At 39.0% G+C, this 18,617-nt stretch overlaps 1 protein-coding gene across 5 annotated transcripts in view; it reads left to right on the top strand.

Annotated features, from left to right (window-relative positions):
- The window catches only part of arap2 (ArfGAP with RhoGAP domain, ankyrin repeat and PH domain 2), a 198,185-nt gene that overhangs the window by 90,479 nt on the left and 89,089 nt on the right, over positions 1-18,617 (top strand). For all 5 annotated transcript variants that reach the window (XM_062982213.1, XM_062982216.1, XM_062982214.1 and 2 more), the window contains 2 exons: positions 11,069-11,184; positions 17,219-17,418. In XM_062982213.1, the coding sequence (XP_062838283.1) occupies positions 11,069-11,184; positions 17,219-17,418 (316 nt within the window). The remainder of the gene's footprint in view (positions 1-11,068; positions 11,185-17,218; positions 17,419-18,617) is intronic.

Genomic DNA, 18,617 nt, shown 5'->3' with positions numbered 1-18,617 from the left:
TATTTCTTTTTTTCTTCCAAAAGTATCCTAAGAGATCATAATCAAGAGTCCTAGCTGAAATAGTTCTAAACAGTTATTATTAGTAGTATTATGCGGCATGAATGCCATGGGCAGGGATGGAATGACTGTTTAAATATGTGGTTGATTCTGTTATTTTTTCATTATCGCTGGCTTGTTTAGTAAATGCCAGGCAATTATATTGACACTTTCAAAATCTGAATATAAAAGAATGGGGGTGGGAACCTGATGCGAGCACAATTAATTGCTGGTGTCTATCATTCACTAGAATGTAAAATTCTTCAATTGTCATGGTTTTAAGCTCTTGTCTTCCAAAAAAAACAACAACAAATCGAATTGCTGGTGGAACAGCACTTTCCTTGTTCAAATAGTATTATCTTATTGTTGTAGCCCATTGTACCTATTGTACGTGTGTCTAATTGGACTATTGTTATTATCCCCAACTCAACACTTACATGATACTTTTAAGATGACTTGATCTTTGAGTTGTCAAGTATATCTCTTGATTTGCAGATCCGTCTCTTACTTATGATATTCACCTTGCTCTCAGCTACCTTGTGTCCTTGAAACTGGGGAAACCAAATCAAGTATCTATAATGATGTTCTGTTACTTAGACTTACATGTAGTTATGGTAGTTTTTTATTGTATATTTTAACAAGTGTAACAAGTTTAACACATTCATTTCCTCTGTTGTTTCTAGAGAGGGTAAGGCCACAATTATTCTTTCAGGACAATGTTTTCTTCAAGAACACTGTGTTTGCTTAAAATTTAACTTTCTGGTTTGGGGGTTTATTGGTCTGAAATGTGGAACAGGTGATCCTCCAGATGTTGTTGGACTACAACTTCTATCAGCCCTAACAGCATGGACAATGCTGAAGCATGGTGAGAATTATGGATCAAGAACATTGGAAGGGCTACAAGTTGTAAGAAAATGTTAATATCTACGGTTTACGGTGTCTTGCAGAAATACACAAACCTCTTTTGACTTTCCCACATCCTTTCATGATACAACCTGGAACTGAAAGGAATTTAATATGTATTGTTGTAGCTTGATATATACACAACATTTCAGACTTGGAAGAGTGGTTATATATTTATTTCTATTGCATAAAATGTAAGTTACATAAAATGATTCTTGTTTGCCATATCAAACAAGATTTTTTAAAATAAAAACACTCCTGTTTTCTCAATTTATATGTCACAAACATTTCAGTTTCTACCTTGTCCCCCCTTCAATCTGTCTAATTCTTAGATAAGGCACATCTAACTTTTGTGTCCTTGGGGAGCAGCTGTAGTCACCAGATAAGATGAAAGCGAATGTTGCCATACTGGCTGATACCTCTCATAGCTGCTCCGGTTGTATAGTAAACAAGTGTTCAGGTTGGCACTATGAAGAAATAAGGTGTACAGGCACAATATAAAATACTTACATGTGTATTTACATTGCAGTGGGGAGCCCTAAACCATCCTTATATTTTAGGTTATGGTTTTCATAGCCCCTTATTGGGTGGTGACAGGTCAAGGGTTATCCACTGTTGACTTACATATTATATACAATCTAATGACAAAGGGATGTCTCTTTGTTATAGCAGAACCAAATCGATATTTAATTTCATCTTTTAAATATGTACCCTGACTTTTATTAGCATTCCTAAAATGGCTAAAAAACTAGAAGCAATTGCGCAAGAACCTTACACGGATATTATTTTCATATGATTGTGGTTGTGTAGAATTGCAAGATAACTTTTCTTCAGGAAGCAGCCAGGCTTTGAAGCTGCAAGGCTATTCAGCACTAATCAAGGTGGCCAATTGAAACATTCACACTTGCCTCCAACAGACAAGAGTACTTTCTCCCATCCTGGACATTCCACAGATATATAAACCCCACTTGCCTAGTTTCCAACAAACCTCACAACCTCTGAGGATGCCTGCCATAGATGTGATCAAAACGTCAGGAGAGAATGCTTCTAGAACATGGCCATACAGCCCAGAAAACACACAGCAGTCAAGTGATTTCAGCCATGAAAGCCTTTGATAAGACAACTTTTCCCTTATCATTAAATCCCTGGCCACCCTAATTCCAAATTCTCCATGTTAGATAGCTACAGTTACAATTGTAAAAGCATATGTGTTAGTCAATTTATCAGAAACGGCTGATATAGGTACTGTGAGAATGCTGTAAGCTAAGAACCTATAGTACAAAACAGGCTCTTCATCCATCCATGTCATCATTACCTTAACACCCGCAACGGAACATGGGAGAGTGACATAAAACACAGCACAAGCAGTGGTTAACTTTATCATATTTCTTTACCATTTAGGGATATTGCTCACCCAATTTAAACAGTATTTTTTTCAAAAAAAAAAAAAAAGGACTGAAATTTTCCCTTGATAAGTGAGTGATGTCACTAGAGGTTGCAAACAGTACCAGGTGGCAACATTGGAGGGGATGATACTAAAATGACTACGTACAATTCGTTTGTGCAGAAAATGTACTATTTTCTGTTTTTAAAAATCGTTGTAGTGGACATAGCAACAAAAGCATTTTTCTTTAGTAGAATTGTCAATATGACTCTATTGTGATAACTCTTTGAATCATATGGTTTTATCTACATACATTACAAGCACAAGCTGTTGTTTTCGTTAATGCTGGGTTGTTTTTCTGCATTCAGTGATTTGTTAGGTTTTCTGGTATTTCAGCTACAATATTTATTTTATTTATTTCCAACATTTCTATCCCGCCCTTCTCATCCGAAGGGACTTAGGGCGGCGTACAATTGGCAACAATTTGATGCCGACACATCATTAAACAAACAGCATATAAAATCTATTACAAACAGTTAAATACAGCATAAAATATAAAAAATATGCTTAAAATCCGTTCATCCAATATCCTTGTACAATATTGTGGTATGGTCTGGTATGTTAGGGTATCCCTGGGGTGACAGTGCATTGGACACTGCGACATGTCTACATTAAGCTTAAATAAATGTGGAAACTGTGCAACCCGCCAGCTCCCCATGTTGCAGAAATCCATCTCTCAGCATTCCTTACCTTCAGCTGTATGGACAAGGGCTGCTAGAAGATGCAGTTTAACAACATTTAGAAGGTTGCCCACTTCCTAGGTAGGTAAAGGTTTTCCCCTGACGTTAAGTCCAGTTGTGACCAACTCTGGGGGTTGGTTCTCATCTCCATTTCTAAGACAAAGAGCCAGCGTTGTCCATAGACACCTCCAAGGTCATGCGGCCGGCATGACTGCATGGAGCGCCGTTACCTTCCCGCTGGAGCGGTACCTATTGATCTACTCACATTTGCATGTTTTCAAACTGCTAGGTTGGCAGGAGCTGGGGCTAACAGTGGGTGCTCGTTCCACTCCCAGGATTTGAACCTGGCCCCTTTTGGTCCGCAAGTTCAGCAGCTCAGCGCTTTAACACACTGTGCCACCAGGGGCCCACTTCCTATCTCTGGCTTAAATATAAGTTTGCTGCATCTTTGTTGTAGAGCAGTGGTTCTCAACCTCTGAGGTCTCTAGATGTTTTTGGTCTTCAACTCCCAGAAATCCTAACAGCTAGTACACTGGCTGGAATTTCTGGGAGTTGTAGGCCAACTCCCAGAACTACAACAGTGGTTCTCATCTGGGGACCCCAGGTTGAGAACCACAGTTGTAGAGGCAAGGAACTAATTGAAAACAACTCATTATTTTACATGAATTATTTTCAAACCTTCAGGATTGAGAGGTGAAGATATTGTATGAGAGGAGGACTTTGTTCTATGTGGGCGAAGGCTTTCTCCATTTTGTACAGCCCTTGATGTTTGTTCTGTTCATGGTGAAGCTGGAATATTTATTATGGGCTCCCTCTTCATATGTAGTGGTGGTGTGTAGAGGCGTAAGGAGCTGGCAAGTACTGCTCCTGTCCTCCAGTTCAACACATTTGTATGGATGCAAAGGCAGCCCTTGAAAAAGGCTTGGGATGAATGCTGAATGAGAACAATATATTTGACAATCTTGTCATGATAAGTAATTGTCATGAAATACCCCTCTTTCTGCTTCTGGAAACTGATGTGTGGGGTTTTAGCACAGATATTTAACAAATGTCTGACTTTGGCTTTTTTTGTACTGAGTTGGAAGTAACTGTCTCTTTGCTGGCAGCGAGATAGCAATGACGAGCAGACATTTACCAAATATTGGCTGAAATCCTGACAGTTAGTTGATGTTCAGTTCCGTTTCTGACTAATTAGTGAACATATCAGCAAATCTGTTTAAGCATTGGACTACTACTCTAGAGACTACAACTCAGTTCCCTGTTTGGCCATGCAAACTCATAGCGAGTCACACACTTGAATGAGTCACACACTCGCAGCCCCAGAAAACCCTGTGATAAGTTTGCTTTAGGAGTGCCAGAAATTGGAAACGACTTGAAGACATACAAGTACAAATTTTAGTTGGGACTAAAAATTAACTTCAGACCCTTAATCCAGATATAACAAATAATAATAATAATAATAATAATAATAATAATAATAATAATAATAATAATAATAATAATAAACTTTATTTATACCCCGCCACCATCTCCCCAACGGGGACTCGGGGCGGCTTACATGGGGCCATGCCCAGAACAATACAATATAACAAAATATCAAAGAACAACACAGATGTCAAATATTTGCTTAATTTTCTTAAATGGCTCTCTGGGTGCTCTCTATAAGAGACATTGATGGCCTAAGATATTTGTTGCCTAAATCAATGACAAGGTGGCTCTATTTCCTCCTTACCTCATACAGAAGCTGATTGGGATAAGAGTTTAATCTTAATTCAGTGCTAGTGATGGTATGGCATTCTTTACATACTCATGGCCATTTTAGTGGATTCAGACAAATAGAGCTGATACTTCTACCACCACTTCTGCCCTTCACCATCTGTGCTGTGAAGCACTTTCTTCACTGTGCCCAATGCAGAGTTGGCCTTAATAATGAAACGTAAGGTGAGAAAGATATGTGATCATCCATGTTATAGTGTGCCAAGCATAGAGGAGAAGAATGATGCAATATATGAGGATACATTTGAGGATCCATTCCACTGAGGATTAGATATCTTCTAGTAATCTCCAGCTAATTTATTGAGTTCTCTTCTATCTCTCTATTTTTCCTCTATCTTGTCTTGTGCATGTGATATAAGCCATCACCAGTGGCCCAGATTACACTCAGATATCCTGACAACATTCTTCATACTTTATAGTTTTGCCAGGCATATATATTACTTCTGTTTACTCTGCCTCCTAACATATACATCATTGCTACATAATGTGCTCCGAAGCCCAAGCTGACAGTTGATTATAGTGCCCATTCCACACCCATACACCTGATAGGAATGGATTAATAAGTCACCATGACATCTCCAGAGAAATTGTTGTGTCTGTAGCAGAGGAGATACATCAGGTAGAAATCCATTGAGTGAAGAAAAATGTGGAGTAGTTGAAGGCAAAGGAGGAGAATTATTAGAATCATAAAAGTGGGTGAGGGCTGGCAATCCAGACAAAACAATGGAAGGATGGGTAATCAAAAATAATGAATGGAGGCACTAACAAATGGAATGGAAATGAATATATATATGTAATTATGTATTATGTAAAACATTGTGTTGTATGATAATAGTTTAACTGAGATAACCTTAAACTATGAATCTTATGGTTTGATGCTGAGACTTGAGAACTTTTTGTACTACCCAGTTTGGTGAAGCAATGCAATTCTCTGACTATGAATTCTAAATACTCATACCTAAATTGTAGATTCCAGGATTTTAGGATGGACTCATGGTAGTTAAGATGGAATCGTAGTGTTGTAACTGTGTATTGTATTCAGTTTTCCAGAATGGTATGTGCTCAAGTCCTTTTAGCACAAAGGAGTATTGGATAAGTAAATAAATGAGTGATTAGAAATAAATTAACCATATCCACGATGTTTCAAATTTAGTAGCAGACGTCTTAGATAATTTGAAAGCATCAGATTAGTTCAGGGAAAGAGGATAGGACATGTGGTAGAATGCAGGAAGAATGACCATGGAGCATGGCAGGGCACCACCTTCATCACTGGATCAAGGACAAGAAGCCTTTGGCCATCCAGTTACTTTGTCTTTTAGCTTCTATCTGTCATAGCAAGCATAGCCTCTAGCTAATGATATGGGATTATTGTATTACAAAAACATATGGAGAACTACAAGATGTTCACCCAAGTAGGTGTTTGAATGATAAGTGAATGACATACTGGTTGATATGAGGTGAAGAGGAAATGAGATAATTGAGAACAGGTAATTAAACAGAATGTAAGATACAGGTTGAGTATCCCTTATCCAAAATGCTTTGGATCAGAAGTGTGTTGGATTTTGGAGAATCTTACTTTGTATATACAAGCAGTCCCCAAGTTACAAACATCTGACTTACAAATGATTCATAGTTAAGAAAGAGGGTGAAGGTTTTCAACTCCACCCTTTAGAAGGGAATTCATTTGTGAAAGAGTTATTATGGGGGAAAGATGTATCAACTGAAGCTTTCTCACCACTCCTTGGTTTCACAACAAGCTAGATTTTGCAAAATCCAATTATCACAGGAACAGAAAGTGAGGTGAGATCTTCTGAACAGGGGCAGACAGCAAAACCAATACTACAGGTGTGTTAAGCTTTCGCTATGCTATCCAAAGCTTATATATATTTGTCTGGAGTTAAACTTACAAAAATGTACCACTTTTGACTCTCAAACAAATGCAGCTTAAGAACAAACCTACAGAACCTATCCTGTTCCTAACTTGGGAATTTCCTGTAGATATATAATGAGATATTTTGAAGATGAGATCAAGTCTGAACATGAAATTCACTTACGTTTCATTGACAACTTATATATAGCCTGAAAGAAATTTCAAACAATATTTTAATCTATATATATAAAAGGGTAATGAAATTTCGGCCTAGGACAAAACAACAAAACTACACATCCCAGAAACACTAAACTTGGCAGCACAACCCCTCATCCATGCCTCTACATTCATACAACAAACAGCTCCAGCTACTCCAGAAAACGGCCAGGCTTTGAGACTGCAAGGCTATTCACTGCTATTCCACCTGGCCAACAAAGGATTCCCATAAGCCACAGCAACGCGTGGCCGGGCAAAGCTAGTAATTTTATATATGAAACAAGCTTGGTTTTATTTTATATATGAAACAAGCCGCCCTGAGTCCCCACGGGGAGATGGTGGTGGTGGTGTGGGGGGGGGGGGGTATAAATAGAGTTGTTGTTGTTGTTGTTGTTGTTGTTGTTATTATTATTATTATTATTATTATTATTATTATTTATATTGAACCATCAGAAAATAAAGGTGCCTGGGATAAATGAATGGAGATCTCTGGAAGAATTTAATAACATACAGTAGAGTCTCACTTATCCAACGTTCTGGATTATCCAACACATTTTTGAAGTCAATGTTTTCTATACATCATGATATTTTGGTGCTAAATTCGTAAATACAGTAATTACTACATAGCATTATTGCGTATTGAACTACGTTTTCTGTCAATTTTGTTGTATAACATGATGTTTTGGTGCTTAATTTGTAAAATCATAACCTAATTTGATGTTTAATAGGCTTTTCTTTAATCCTCCTTATTATCCAACATATTCGCTTATCCAACGTTCTGCCGGCCCGTTTATGTTGGATAAGTGAGACTCTACTATAATGACTTCTTCTTAATGAAGTGGGTGGCTTGATAAGAACAGTGAGAATGAAGGGGAAATATAATGACAACATATAGAAATTGTATTTAGCAGAAGCTAAAGCAACTGGTAGAAGAGAAATACATTGTAATATTTTGATAGATCCCTCAACTTATTTTATTTGTATTTTTTGAAAGGGAGAGGATAGAGAAGTGGGGGGAAATATGGGGAGGGAGGTCTTGAGGGCTGTTTCGGTACTATGTAAGTTTTCTTATTCTAGTGTGTGAGGGGTTTTTTTTTGTTAATTTAATTGGGGTGATTTAAGTTGCATCTTTTTGAAAATTCAAAACAAATTGGGGAAGGGGATAAAGGTATCACTATCTTAGCCACTCATGTGGACAGTTTTAGATTTTGGAATATTTCAGATTTTGGAATTCAAGATAAGAGATGTTCAGCCTTGTTTAGGACAGCCTTTCCCAACTGGAAGGCTTCCAGATGTGTCAGACTCCTTCCATCTCCAATCTGTAATGGCATGATGAACATTTTAGTCCCTCGGGGAAAAATACAGTTTGGGATAAAGCAAATTTGGAACAACATAAAGCTCAGCACTTTTTAAGGAGCCAATAGCAACATGTTTTCCTAGTGTTCAGTTATGATGGCCTTTACACTATACTGTGTCAACCCGCCATGATTTTCAAAGAATAACATTTAAAATATTAATGTTATTTATAACACTGAATTAATTCAATGTTAGTCCAACAAAGCAGTCAGTTTCAGTTATTAATATTAAATGTTTCAATGTCTAGCATTAGCACTAAGAAGCTGATTTTCAAACCCAATGTTCCAATATAAATACCTTGCAAAACTACAAACTACAGGAATGTGTAGAATTCTAACAAGATAATCAACAGGATCAAAATGTAAATGTGTACTGTGAAATATTTTCTTGTGTCAACAACAGAGCCTTTCTTCATTCCTTCCTTTTATAACAACAACAACAACAATACTTTATTTATATACTGTCCTATCTCTTCAGGGGATTCAGGGCGGTTTCCAGCATGATAAAAACAATACAATACAATACAATACAGATAATAAAAACAGAACCATACAACAATTTAAAGATAATACAAGTTGAGCACCAACCCCCAGAGTTGGACATGACTGGACTTAACGTCAGGGGAAACCTTTACCTTTATTAATAAACATAAATACACAACATACGACCCAACAATCTACATCTACATCCATAATAAAAGTGAAAACCTGTATGTGGCACGGGTGTCCGCTCACACAGATAGCCTCCTGCCTCCACAAACAGGCTACAGTTCCCAGTGCTGAGGAGCCAGCAAGTCACTCTTTTCCACTGACATTGCGGTTACAGCGAGCTCCATGAACACGTAGCCCAAACCCTGCCAATGTCCTTCCCAAAGACTACGGCCCGCCACCCAAGGAATGCTTTCGTTTGGGGACCATTTCATCCTAGAGATTTTGCATTTCCCCCCACCACAGGCAGGCATCCCAGGGTTCTCCATTGGTGTGGAATTTGCATGACCTTCCCTTTCAGATCTGTCTGCAGAACAAACACAGCACAACTACACTTCCTGGAGGTGTTTGTGGGATTGTCTCCACATGGTGGAAGTTGTAGTTCACTCTGCATCAAGTCAAAGCACTGTGACTCCTACTGGGGAATGTAGAGGAGTTGTAGTTCACCTATGCCCAGAATGCTATGAACCCAAACAATGATGGGTCTGGACCAAACTTGCCATGCATACCTGATATACCCATTTGAATACTGGTGGGTTTTGAGGGGAATTGGCCTGAACCTTTGGGAGTAGTAGGTACTGGAATTTATAGTTCACCTGCAATGAATGAGCACTCTGAACCCCTCCAATGATGGACTAGGACCAAACTTGGGACACAGAACCCCCATAACCAAAAGGGCATATTGCACAAGTTTGGGAGAAAGGGAGTTATAGTTCACCTGCATCCAGAGAAACAGTGACCCCCACCGACAATGGACCAAGACCAAACTTTGCACAGAGAAGCCTCATGATCAACTGAACATACTGCAGAGGTTTGTGGGAATGGGCCTTGATTTTGGGAGTTGTAGTTCACCTGCATCCAAAGAGCACTGAACCCAGCCAATGACGGATCTGGATCAAACTTGGCACACAGACTCAACATTGCCTGCTGTGGATACTGACAGATATTTTGGGACAATTGCCCCTGGAATCTGAGAATTGTAGCAGTTCACCTCCTTCCAGAGAGCACTGCAACCAGGCGATGACCAGCCAATGACAGATCTGGACCACACTTGGTACACAGACCCAAAATGGCCAACTTTGAATACTGGCAGGGTTTGGGGAGGATTGGCCCACGATTCTGGGAATTGTAGTTTACCCACTCCAAACTGAGAATACCTAACAATCAAAGACAAATAATGCCTTTATCAAATAACCCGGGCATCGCCGGATTCCCAAGCTAGTAAAAAATAAAAGTAGTAACAATACTCCATTTACGGGCCAGTTATGGTGATGTCAGGGGAAACCTTTACCTTTACCTTTTATGGTGACCCAGAGTTCAACATAATGGCCTACTATAAGGTACTATTCAAGTCTTGTGCAACAGGAGGGCTTGGGGCCAGGAAGCGGATAAAGTGCTAAGCTGGGTCAAAAGGGAGGACCAAGGATTAATCCTGCTCAAAGATCTGCAGTAACCGCCAAGTTCCTTTTATTACTTTCTGTGATGCTCTACAGAAATGGGTAGTGGGAAAAATATATAGGAAGATCAGTCTTTCTCAAACCAAGGTTGTCTATGTCACAAACATAAGCTCTGGGAATGTGCCTATTCAAGTTCATTTTTGGGAGCTTGGTCATCATTTGTCTGTGTACATACTTTCAGCTTAAGTGCATGATGTCGGAGATAGAAAGTTCAAATCCCAACTTAGTTGGGATTTTGCAACATGTTCTTAAGCCAATTTATCTTTCTCTTGACTTTAGCCTGAGTCCCCAGTTTATAATAATTATACTAAGGTCTATGTTGCAGATTGTAAGAATTGCTGACATAATATTTTTTTTGTGAACAGCTTTAAACTCTAAGGGAAAAAAATGCTAGAGAAATGCATTTTATTAAAATTGCTGTTCATTGATCTTGAAGGACATTAACATCGTAGTTCACAAAATGTTTGCATTAAATATTCTGCAGTACAAACATTCCCATAACTACTTCTTTCATGCAACCTTCAGTAGATAACCATTGCTTGTAAATGTCATTAAAAATAGAGATTTAGATGACTCCGTTTAAAAATGGTAAAACTCATATGTTCTTTTCTTCCTTCCTCCAGGACTTTAAGGCTGGATATGGCATCACTATAATCCCCATGAATGTGGCTAATGTGAAACAGATAGACCGGGCAGCAAAACAGTCATTTGAAATAATTACACCTTACCGAAGCTTTAGGTAAGACCTTTGACCATTTGTTTTAAAAGCCAGAGATAAATAGTTTAAGGGGACTATTTTGGAGACTAATTGAAACTGCCTGCATGAAGTAAAGGTCAGGATTTTGTTTTTGTTTAACAGGAATAGCTTTACCTCTAAAGCTGAGAAAACATCTAACATTATCGCAGCATAATGTGTGTGCAGGAAAAAAATAATTGAACAGCAGTGATATTTAATTTTGCTTCTCTGATTATTCCCTCCAAAGAACTCAAAGTCTATTTTTGAACCAGCTTAACTTTTGTTGGTTTCAGAATCCAGCTGTGGATAAGGTCATTGCCTCAGTTAGCAAATGGGGAAAAGACCCCTCAGGGGATTTCTAGGTTCCTTCCTAATCTTTCAGGTTGCAAATGAAACAAAATCTCTTATTCTTTGTGGTTTGAAGAGATATAGGTGAAAACATTCAAGCAAGATTCTATCTAATTGCTCACCAAAATATAAATTTACTTTCCTCTGTTCAGTGCTTTTACCAGTAAGTATCAAATATTTTAAGTGCAAAGATATTGGGATAACTCCAGTAGTGGCCAATGGCTCCTGTGTCAAGGAAGTGTTGAATCCACTATAGTAGTGGTTCTCAACCTGCGGGTCCCCAGATGTTTTGGCCTTCAACTCCCAGAAATTCTAACATCTGGTAAACTGGCTGGGATTTTTGGGAGTTGTAGGCCCAAACACTTGGGGACCCACAGGTTGAGAACCACTGCACTATAGGTTTCAGTATGAATATTAAAGACACTGACCAAGGTAGCAACAAAGTTCAGCACATTTTCTAACTTCCTTCAAGTCTGATCTATACCCGTGGTTGGAGTCATTGTCCCACTCACATGGAAAACAGTACCCAGTACTGGATAACTTAAAAAAAGAATATTATTTTAAATTATTGTTTTTATATGCCGTCAAGTCATTTCCATTTTATAGTGATACTATCCTCTTGGGGTTTTCTGAGACTGATGTTTAACCTACCCAAGGTCACCCAGTGGGCTTTCATGACAAGCAGGGAATTAAACCCTGTTCTCCAGAGTTGTACTCAAACCATTCACCACACTGGCTCTAATTATTAATTGGATATCTTTAAACATTGTAGCCAACCCATATTCACGTCATGACTTTGCCCTCTTAAGTCCTCTTTCTACAAAATGTTATGTCGATGGTCAGGTGAATCAAGTCATGGTGCCTTTCTATTCTGCTTTGGTTAGACCTCACCTGGGATAGTGTTTCCAATTCTGGGCACCACAGTTCAAAAGAGATATTGACAAGCTGGAAGGTGTCCAAAGGAGGTCAATAAAAATGATCAAAGGCCTGGATACCATGCCCTATGAGGATCGTCTTAAGGAACTAGGCATGTTTATCCTGCATGAGAGAAAACTGAGAGAAGACATGATAACTACAGTAGAGTCTCACTTATCCAAGCTTCTGGATTATCCAAGCCATTTTTGTAGTCAATGTTTTCAATATATCGTGATATTTTGGTGGTAAATTCATAAATACAGTAATTACAACATAACATTACTGCATATTGAACTACTTTTTCTGTCAAATTTGTTGTATAACATGATGTTTGGGTGCTTAATTTGTAAAATCATAACCTAATTTGATGTTTAATAGGCTTTTCCTTAATCCCTCCTTATTATCCAAGATATTCGGTTATCCAAGGTTCTGCCGGCCCGTTTAGCTTGGATAAGTGAGACTGTACTGTATGTATAAATATGTGAAGAGCCATAAGGAAGCCGGGGGGGGGGGGGGGGAGGCTTGTTTTCTGCTGCCCTGGAAACTAAGATTCAGAGCAATTAGTTCAAATTACTGAAAAAGTGATTCTACCTGAACATTAGGAAGAACTTCCTGACTGTAAGAGTTATTCAGCAGTGGAACTTACTGCTTTGGTGTGTGGCGGAAGCTCCTTTCTTGGAAGCTTTTAAACAGAGACTGGATGGCCATCTGTCAGGGGTACTTTGATTGTGCTTTTCCTGCATGGCAGGGGAGTTGGCCCATGTGGTCTATTCCAACTCTTATTATTCTATGATTTTGTGAATGGTTTAAAGGTCTTCAAGATAATGGTGACAAATGAGGGATATGTTATTTTGTTAGTTTAGTTTGTTTGTTTTTCCCCTAACTAAGGCTTAATGTGGCTCCCAGTAAGATTTGTTCTTATTGTGTCAGAAGTGACTTGAGAACATACTGCAAGTCGCTTCTGGTGTGAGATAATTGGCTGTCTACACAAACGTTGCCCAGGGAACTCCCTGATGTGTTACCATCCTGCTGGGAGGCTTCTCTCATGTCTCTTCCTAATAAGAGTTGAAATAGATACAGGTAAAGAACAGAAAGAAAGAGGACATATCAAACAGGTTATAATATGGTACTTGATTATAATGTCACACCTCATTGATATTTAGTGTTTCATAGTTTCAACTTTTGAAAAGTTTCAGTATTTTACTGTTACTCAAAAGTTGAAAGTATAGGAATAGTAAATACCAGTGAGCTGTAACATTATAATGAAGTACTCATAATCTGTGCTGTTCAGGGTTCAGTTCCCTGCTCAGCCATGGAGAGCCATTGGGTGACTTGAGGATGTCACACACTCTCAGTCTCAGAAAACCCCTTGATAGGTTTGCCTTAGGATCACCATATGTTGGAAATGACTTGAAGGCACACAACAACATTAATCCAAAGTATGTTAAATGACTGACCATACTACAAAAATGTGCAGTGCATTGACAGTGTGTTCAAACCACTAGCGAGAAAATCTTGGCTCTTTAAATGCTATAGCCAACCTCCCACTCCCTAGGCTTTATAAACCGTGATCAGGGGAGTTTGATATATAAACATGTGATAGAGCATAACTTCTTCATTCCAGACTTAACCCTTCAGTAAATCAAACAGCTGTAGTTTGATAGCACTCTGTCTTACAAATCATAAGTCTGAAACTGGCTTACAAGGCAAGATTGCCGTAGTCAAGAGTATGAACCTGAGTCAGCAAAGTACAATTTGCAGGGGTGTTTTCGTAGTTTCCCAAGTCCTTTTTAAGAATGAGATTTTCAGACCCTCCCAAATACCCTTTGATGCATATGATGGAACAATGTTGTCATAACGAATGAATTAGATTGTTACAGTAACAGACCAAGAGTATAAAACTTTACAACTTTATAACAATTTTTTAAAGTGTCAACATTAAAACCAAAAAATCACAACATTAAAAGCAGAATGTTGCCATATTTTTTGCTGTTTTAGGAAATGACTTTTGTCTTACAAGAAAGTAAAGCAGGGAGAAAAGTGTGTATTGTATACCCAAATTGGCCCAGAGGGGTCAAAAACATGGGAAAATACCCATCCATGACCCTTGGTAAAACGATAAAATGAGCATTGTTGTCTATTCGGACTACAGCCTTTAATATATTATGGGGTGACTGGGGCAGAGACATTCGTCCTTTTTGAGTAGAGCCTTTAGTTAATGGAGGCAGTGTTAACAAAAGTACATGGTTCTGCATTATGTGTGTTAAAGTGCTGAGCTGCTGAACTTGTGGACCAAAAGGTCCCAGGTTCAAATCCCGGGAGCGGAATGAGCACCCACTGTTAGCCCCAGCTTCTGCCAACCTAGCAGTTCGAAAACATGCAAATGTGAGTAGATCAATAAGTACCACTCCAGCAGGAAGGTAACGGCGCTCCATGCAGTTATGTCGGCCACATGACTTTGGAGGTGTCTACGGACAACGCCGACTCTTCATCTTGGAAATGGAGATGAGCACCAACCCCCAGAGTCGGTCACGACTGGACTTAACGTCAGAGGAAAACTTTTCCTTTACCTTAAAAACTAAACAAAGATTTCAGGAACTCCATACTTAAAGCTAGGAAGGAAATCTGCAAAATTGCCACCTGAACTAGGCAGCGAATTATAACTGGAGACCTGCTCGTGTGTATGATATAGGTATATACACATATATTTAAATGCAGACACTCAGGATAACAATGGCCATAATCATGCCTTTAAGATCTATGCAGCTGTTTCAATCCATTATGACAGACCAGATCTAATCATTTTCATTTCCTCTAGAGTAAGGAATTTTATCAATATAATATGTCTTAATAGTCCACTCGGAACTAGGCAGTTTTGAAATATGGTTTATTATAGCAGGAATGGGTCCACAAAATTTGTTATTGCAGGTAAATCACGGCCATCTACTTTTATTGTGAGAACAGCAGTTAAGGCCAAAGAAGACAGGGCAAACCAAAGGGGTTATCAAATGTTATCATTGTCCCTTCAAATCTAAATATCCAAGCACTTGACCCTGTGAGTCCTGACTTTGCTACACCACTGTATAAGACCATCACCAATGATGATTTCTAGTGTTATATATCATCAGCATCTTATTGATGTAGGTAACAATTGAGTGCAATAAGTGACATGGCTATAAATAACTGTTCATTAGTCTTGTGGATTTGTTTGGAATTGCTTTCTGTTTCTGTTTGTCCCATTCTTATGGCCCTGTTTCTATCTTCCACTTCCAAAATGGGCACCTATCTGAATGAGTTTTGCCATCCAAGGTCGGAAAAAAATGAAGATTTTCAGCCCATGGGTGGCAAAGTACCAGGGCCTGCCAGGGCCTACAGCCAAGCACACCCAGCACCTGGCACTCAGCTGTTGGGCCTGTCAAAGCCTGCCAGCCAGGCTTACAAGCATCGACCACTCGGCAGTAGGCCCTGCAAGCCAGGCCATGTCAGCCAAGCCTATGAGCATCAAGCACTCATCAAGCACTCGGTGCCTGGCTGTAGGCCCTGCCAGGGCCTGCTAGGGCCTACAATTGCTTAATAAAAGGCGTTCGCCACACCAAAAATTAGCCGACCAAATGGCTACTGTTTCCACTTTTTTCTGCTTCGCTGATATTTCAATTCCGGAGGGGGATGTACTGTTTTGTGCAAGTTCTATTTTGTGCTATTCTCTTTGGTTCTGTTTATCACTAGTAATCATTGGAACAACAACAACAACAACAACAACAACAACAACAACAACAACAACAACAACAACAACAATAACTTTATTTATACCCCGCCACCATCTCCCCAACGGGGACTCGGGGCGGCTTACATGGGGCCATGCCCAGGAAAATATAGCAAATATAAAAACAATACAGCAAAATATAAAAACAACATATCATAATACAATTAAACAATACAATAAATAATCATGTACAGTACAACACAAAATCAAGTGATTGATACAACTCTGTGATGATAGACATGTGGCCCTTCAGATATTGTTCTATTGTAGTTTCCATTGTTCTATCTTTGATGTCAAGGAGCTGATGGAAGATGCAGTTGAACAGCATGTATGGAGCCATATGTTCCCATCTGATGGTATTTCTCGACTGGCTTGTGGTCCATTCGATGTTCATTGACTATCCTAGTAGTTCTTTCTGCATCCCTTTTAACTCACTTGGGTTTTGACTTGACATTTAAATCTATCAAATGAAGCTGCACTCTCACTCTTATATTTCTTGTTCCCCAAACACATTGTGTATACACTATACTGGGCCAATCCATGGAGCTAATTATCTTAAGAATTTGATTGTTGCCAAATACTGCCGCTGCCTATTTTCCAAGGCAAGATGTAATGTGTTCTTCTTGTAAATTGCAGGTGTTCCTTATAATGCAACTCATGTGGTAACTAGGAAGTGGAATGTATGAAATACATCCTATTGTCCTGCAGTTTTTATAAGCAGGCTTAACAAGACATCATTAGTCCATTACTGTGCATCTTACCCGGCAGCTCAATTCTATGTTAAGTTTTTTTTTCCTATAAGATAATCTTCCCCATGTGACTCTGGTCATTGCCAAGTTTCTCTCAGAGATAGCCAGGATATGACAACTTCCTCTTCTAATAGTAAGCTCTCAACTTGCATGGGTCACCTTCTGGAAGTCATATTTGTAGAACTTTTAAAAAATGTAAACTGCTGACTTGTTTGGATTTAGAATAAAAACATTTTATTTTTTTTCTTTCAATTGTTTTCAGCTTTACCACTCAGTCTGAAAAAGAAAAGCAGGAGTGGATTGAAGTGTTGCAGCAATCCATAGCAGAAACACTCTCTGATTATGAAGTTGCCGAGAAGATCTGGTTCAATGAATCGAACAGGACCTGTGCGGATTGTAGAGCCCCAGATCCTGATTGGGCATCCATCAATCTCTGTGTTGTCATTTGTAAAAAGTGTGCAGGTAATCATTAAAGAGCTCTGAGGATTCTGTCGCAGACCATCACTGCCTTAAAGGGCATGGCACAACATAGGCATATTTAGTTCTAATTTACTCTAGTCTTTTGTTTGGTGTCTTATCAGTCATAATGAATCCTAAAGAGTTTTTTTTTCCTTCCTGGCTATGCGTTTCATACATTTGGCTAGCCATTATAGCTAATGGTGAGCAATGCTGGGACTTGTAATTCAGCAACATTCTGGAAGGTTCCAAGATTCCCACCCCTGCTGTACATGAACTGGAAAACTTCTCTGTCCCTAAATCTCTGCTTTCACTATGGTTGTACAAAGAGAATAAATCAAGCATCTCTCTCTTGGAGGCATCTTGTCCCTGCATTCACCTGCTGTCTCTATAATGACATGCCAGCCAATTTCAACCGCACACCAGTTTCACATGAAAAAGTCATAAGGATAGAAACAACTTCTTTAGGAGAATTTGGCTCTTTTTGAACAGCTCTTTAATATATGGTGGGATTTGATGACTGCCCATGCCCAAATTCCATGTCTTTATGATAAAGTCTGTATGTAGTAGTAGCCATATGTGCAGCCTGATGCAAAGGTTGTTATGTTCCAAAATCCAGAGAACTGCACCTGCTGATTTTTGACAACTGTAAACATTTGCACCTATACATTGTTCCCTCACTTATCACGGGGGTTAGGTTCCAGGACCACCCGCAAAATGTGAAAATCTGTGAAGTAGGGACGCTATATATTTATACATTATTTTAGTAGTTATACACTATTTTAAGTCTTTATCAACCAATCGTGTTGATAAATCGCCTTCTTCTCCTCTCGTTGCCACTTCCTTTTCTCTTCCTTCGGCTTCTCCTTCCTCCCTTCCTTAGGCTGTAAATTGTATTTTTTTAATGATTTATAATATTACTTTAGAGTTTATTGAAAAACCGCAAAACAGTGAATCCACAAAAAGCGAACCGCAAAGTAATGAGGGAACATTGTACTGCTTTGGCCAACATTTTGATATCCTGATGTTCCAGCCCTCCTGGTCAGGCATGGGCAAACCTCAGCCTTCCAGGTGTTTTGGACCTCAACTTGCACAATTCGTAACAGCTGGTAAGCTGGCTGGGATATCTGGGAGTTAAAGTCCAAAATACCCAGAAGGCTGATGTTTATCCATGCCTGTTTTAGAGGTATTTGGATGTTGTGGGT

Source organism: Anolis carolinensis, chromosome 5, assembly GCF_035594765.1.
Source record: "Anolis carolinensis isolate JA03-04 chromosome 5, rAnoCar3.1.pri, whole genome shotgun sequence".
NCBI classification, from domain to species: domain Eukaryota; kingdom Metazoa; phylum Chordata; class Lepidosauria; order Squamata; family Dactyloidae; genus Anolis; species Anolis carolinensis.
The sequence above is the reverse complement of the archived record's forward strand: the minus strand, read 5'-3'. Positions and strand labels throughout refer to the sequence as shown.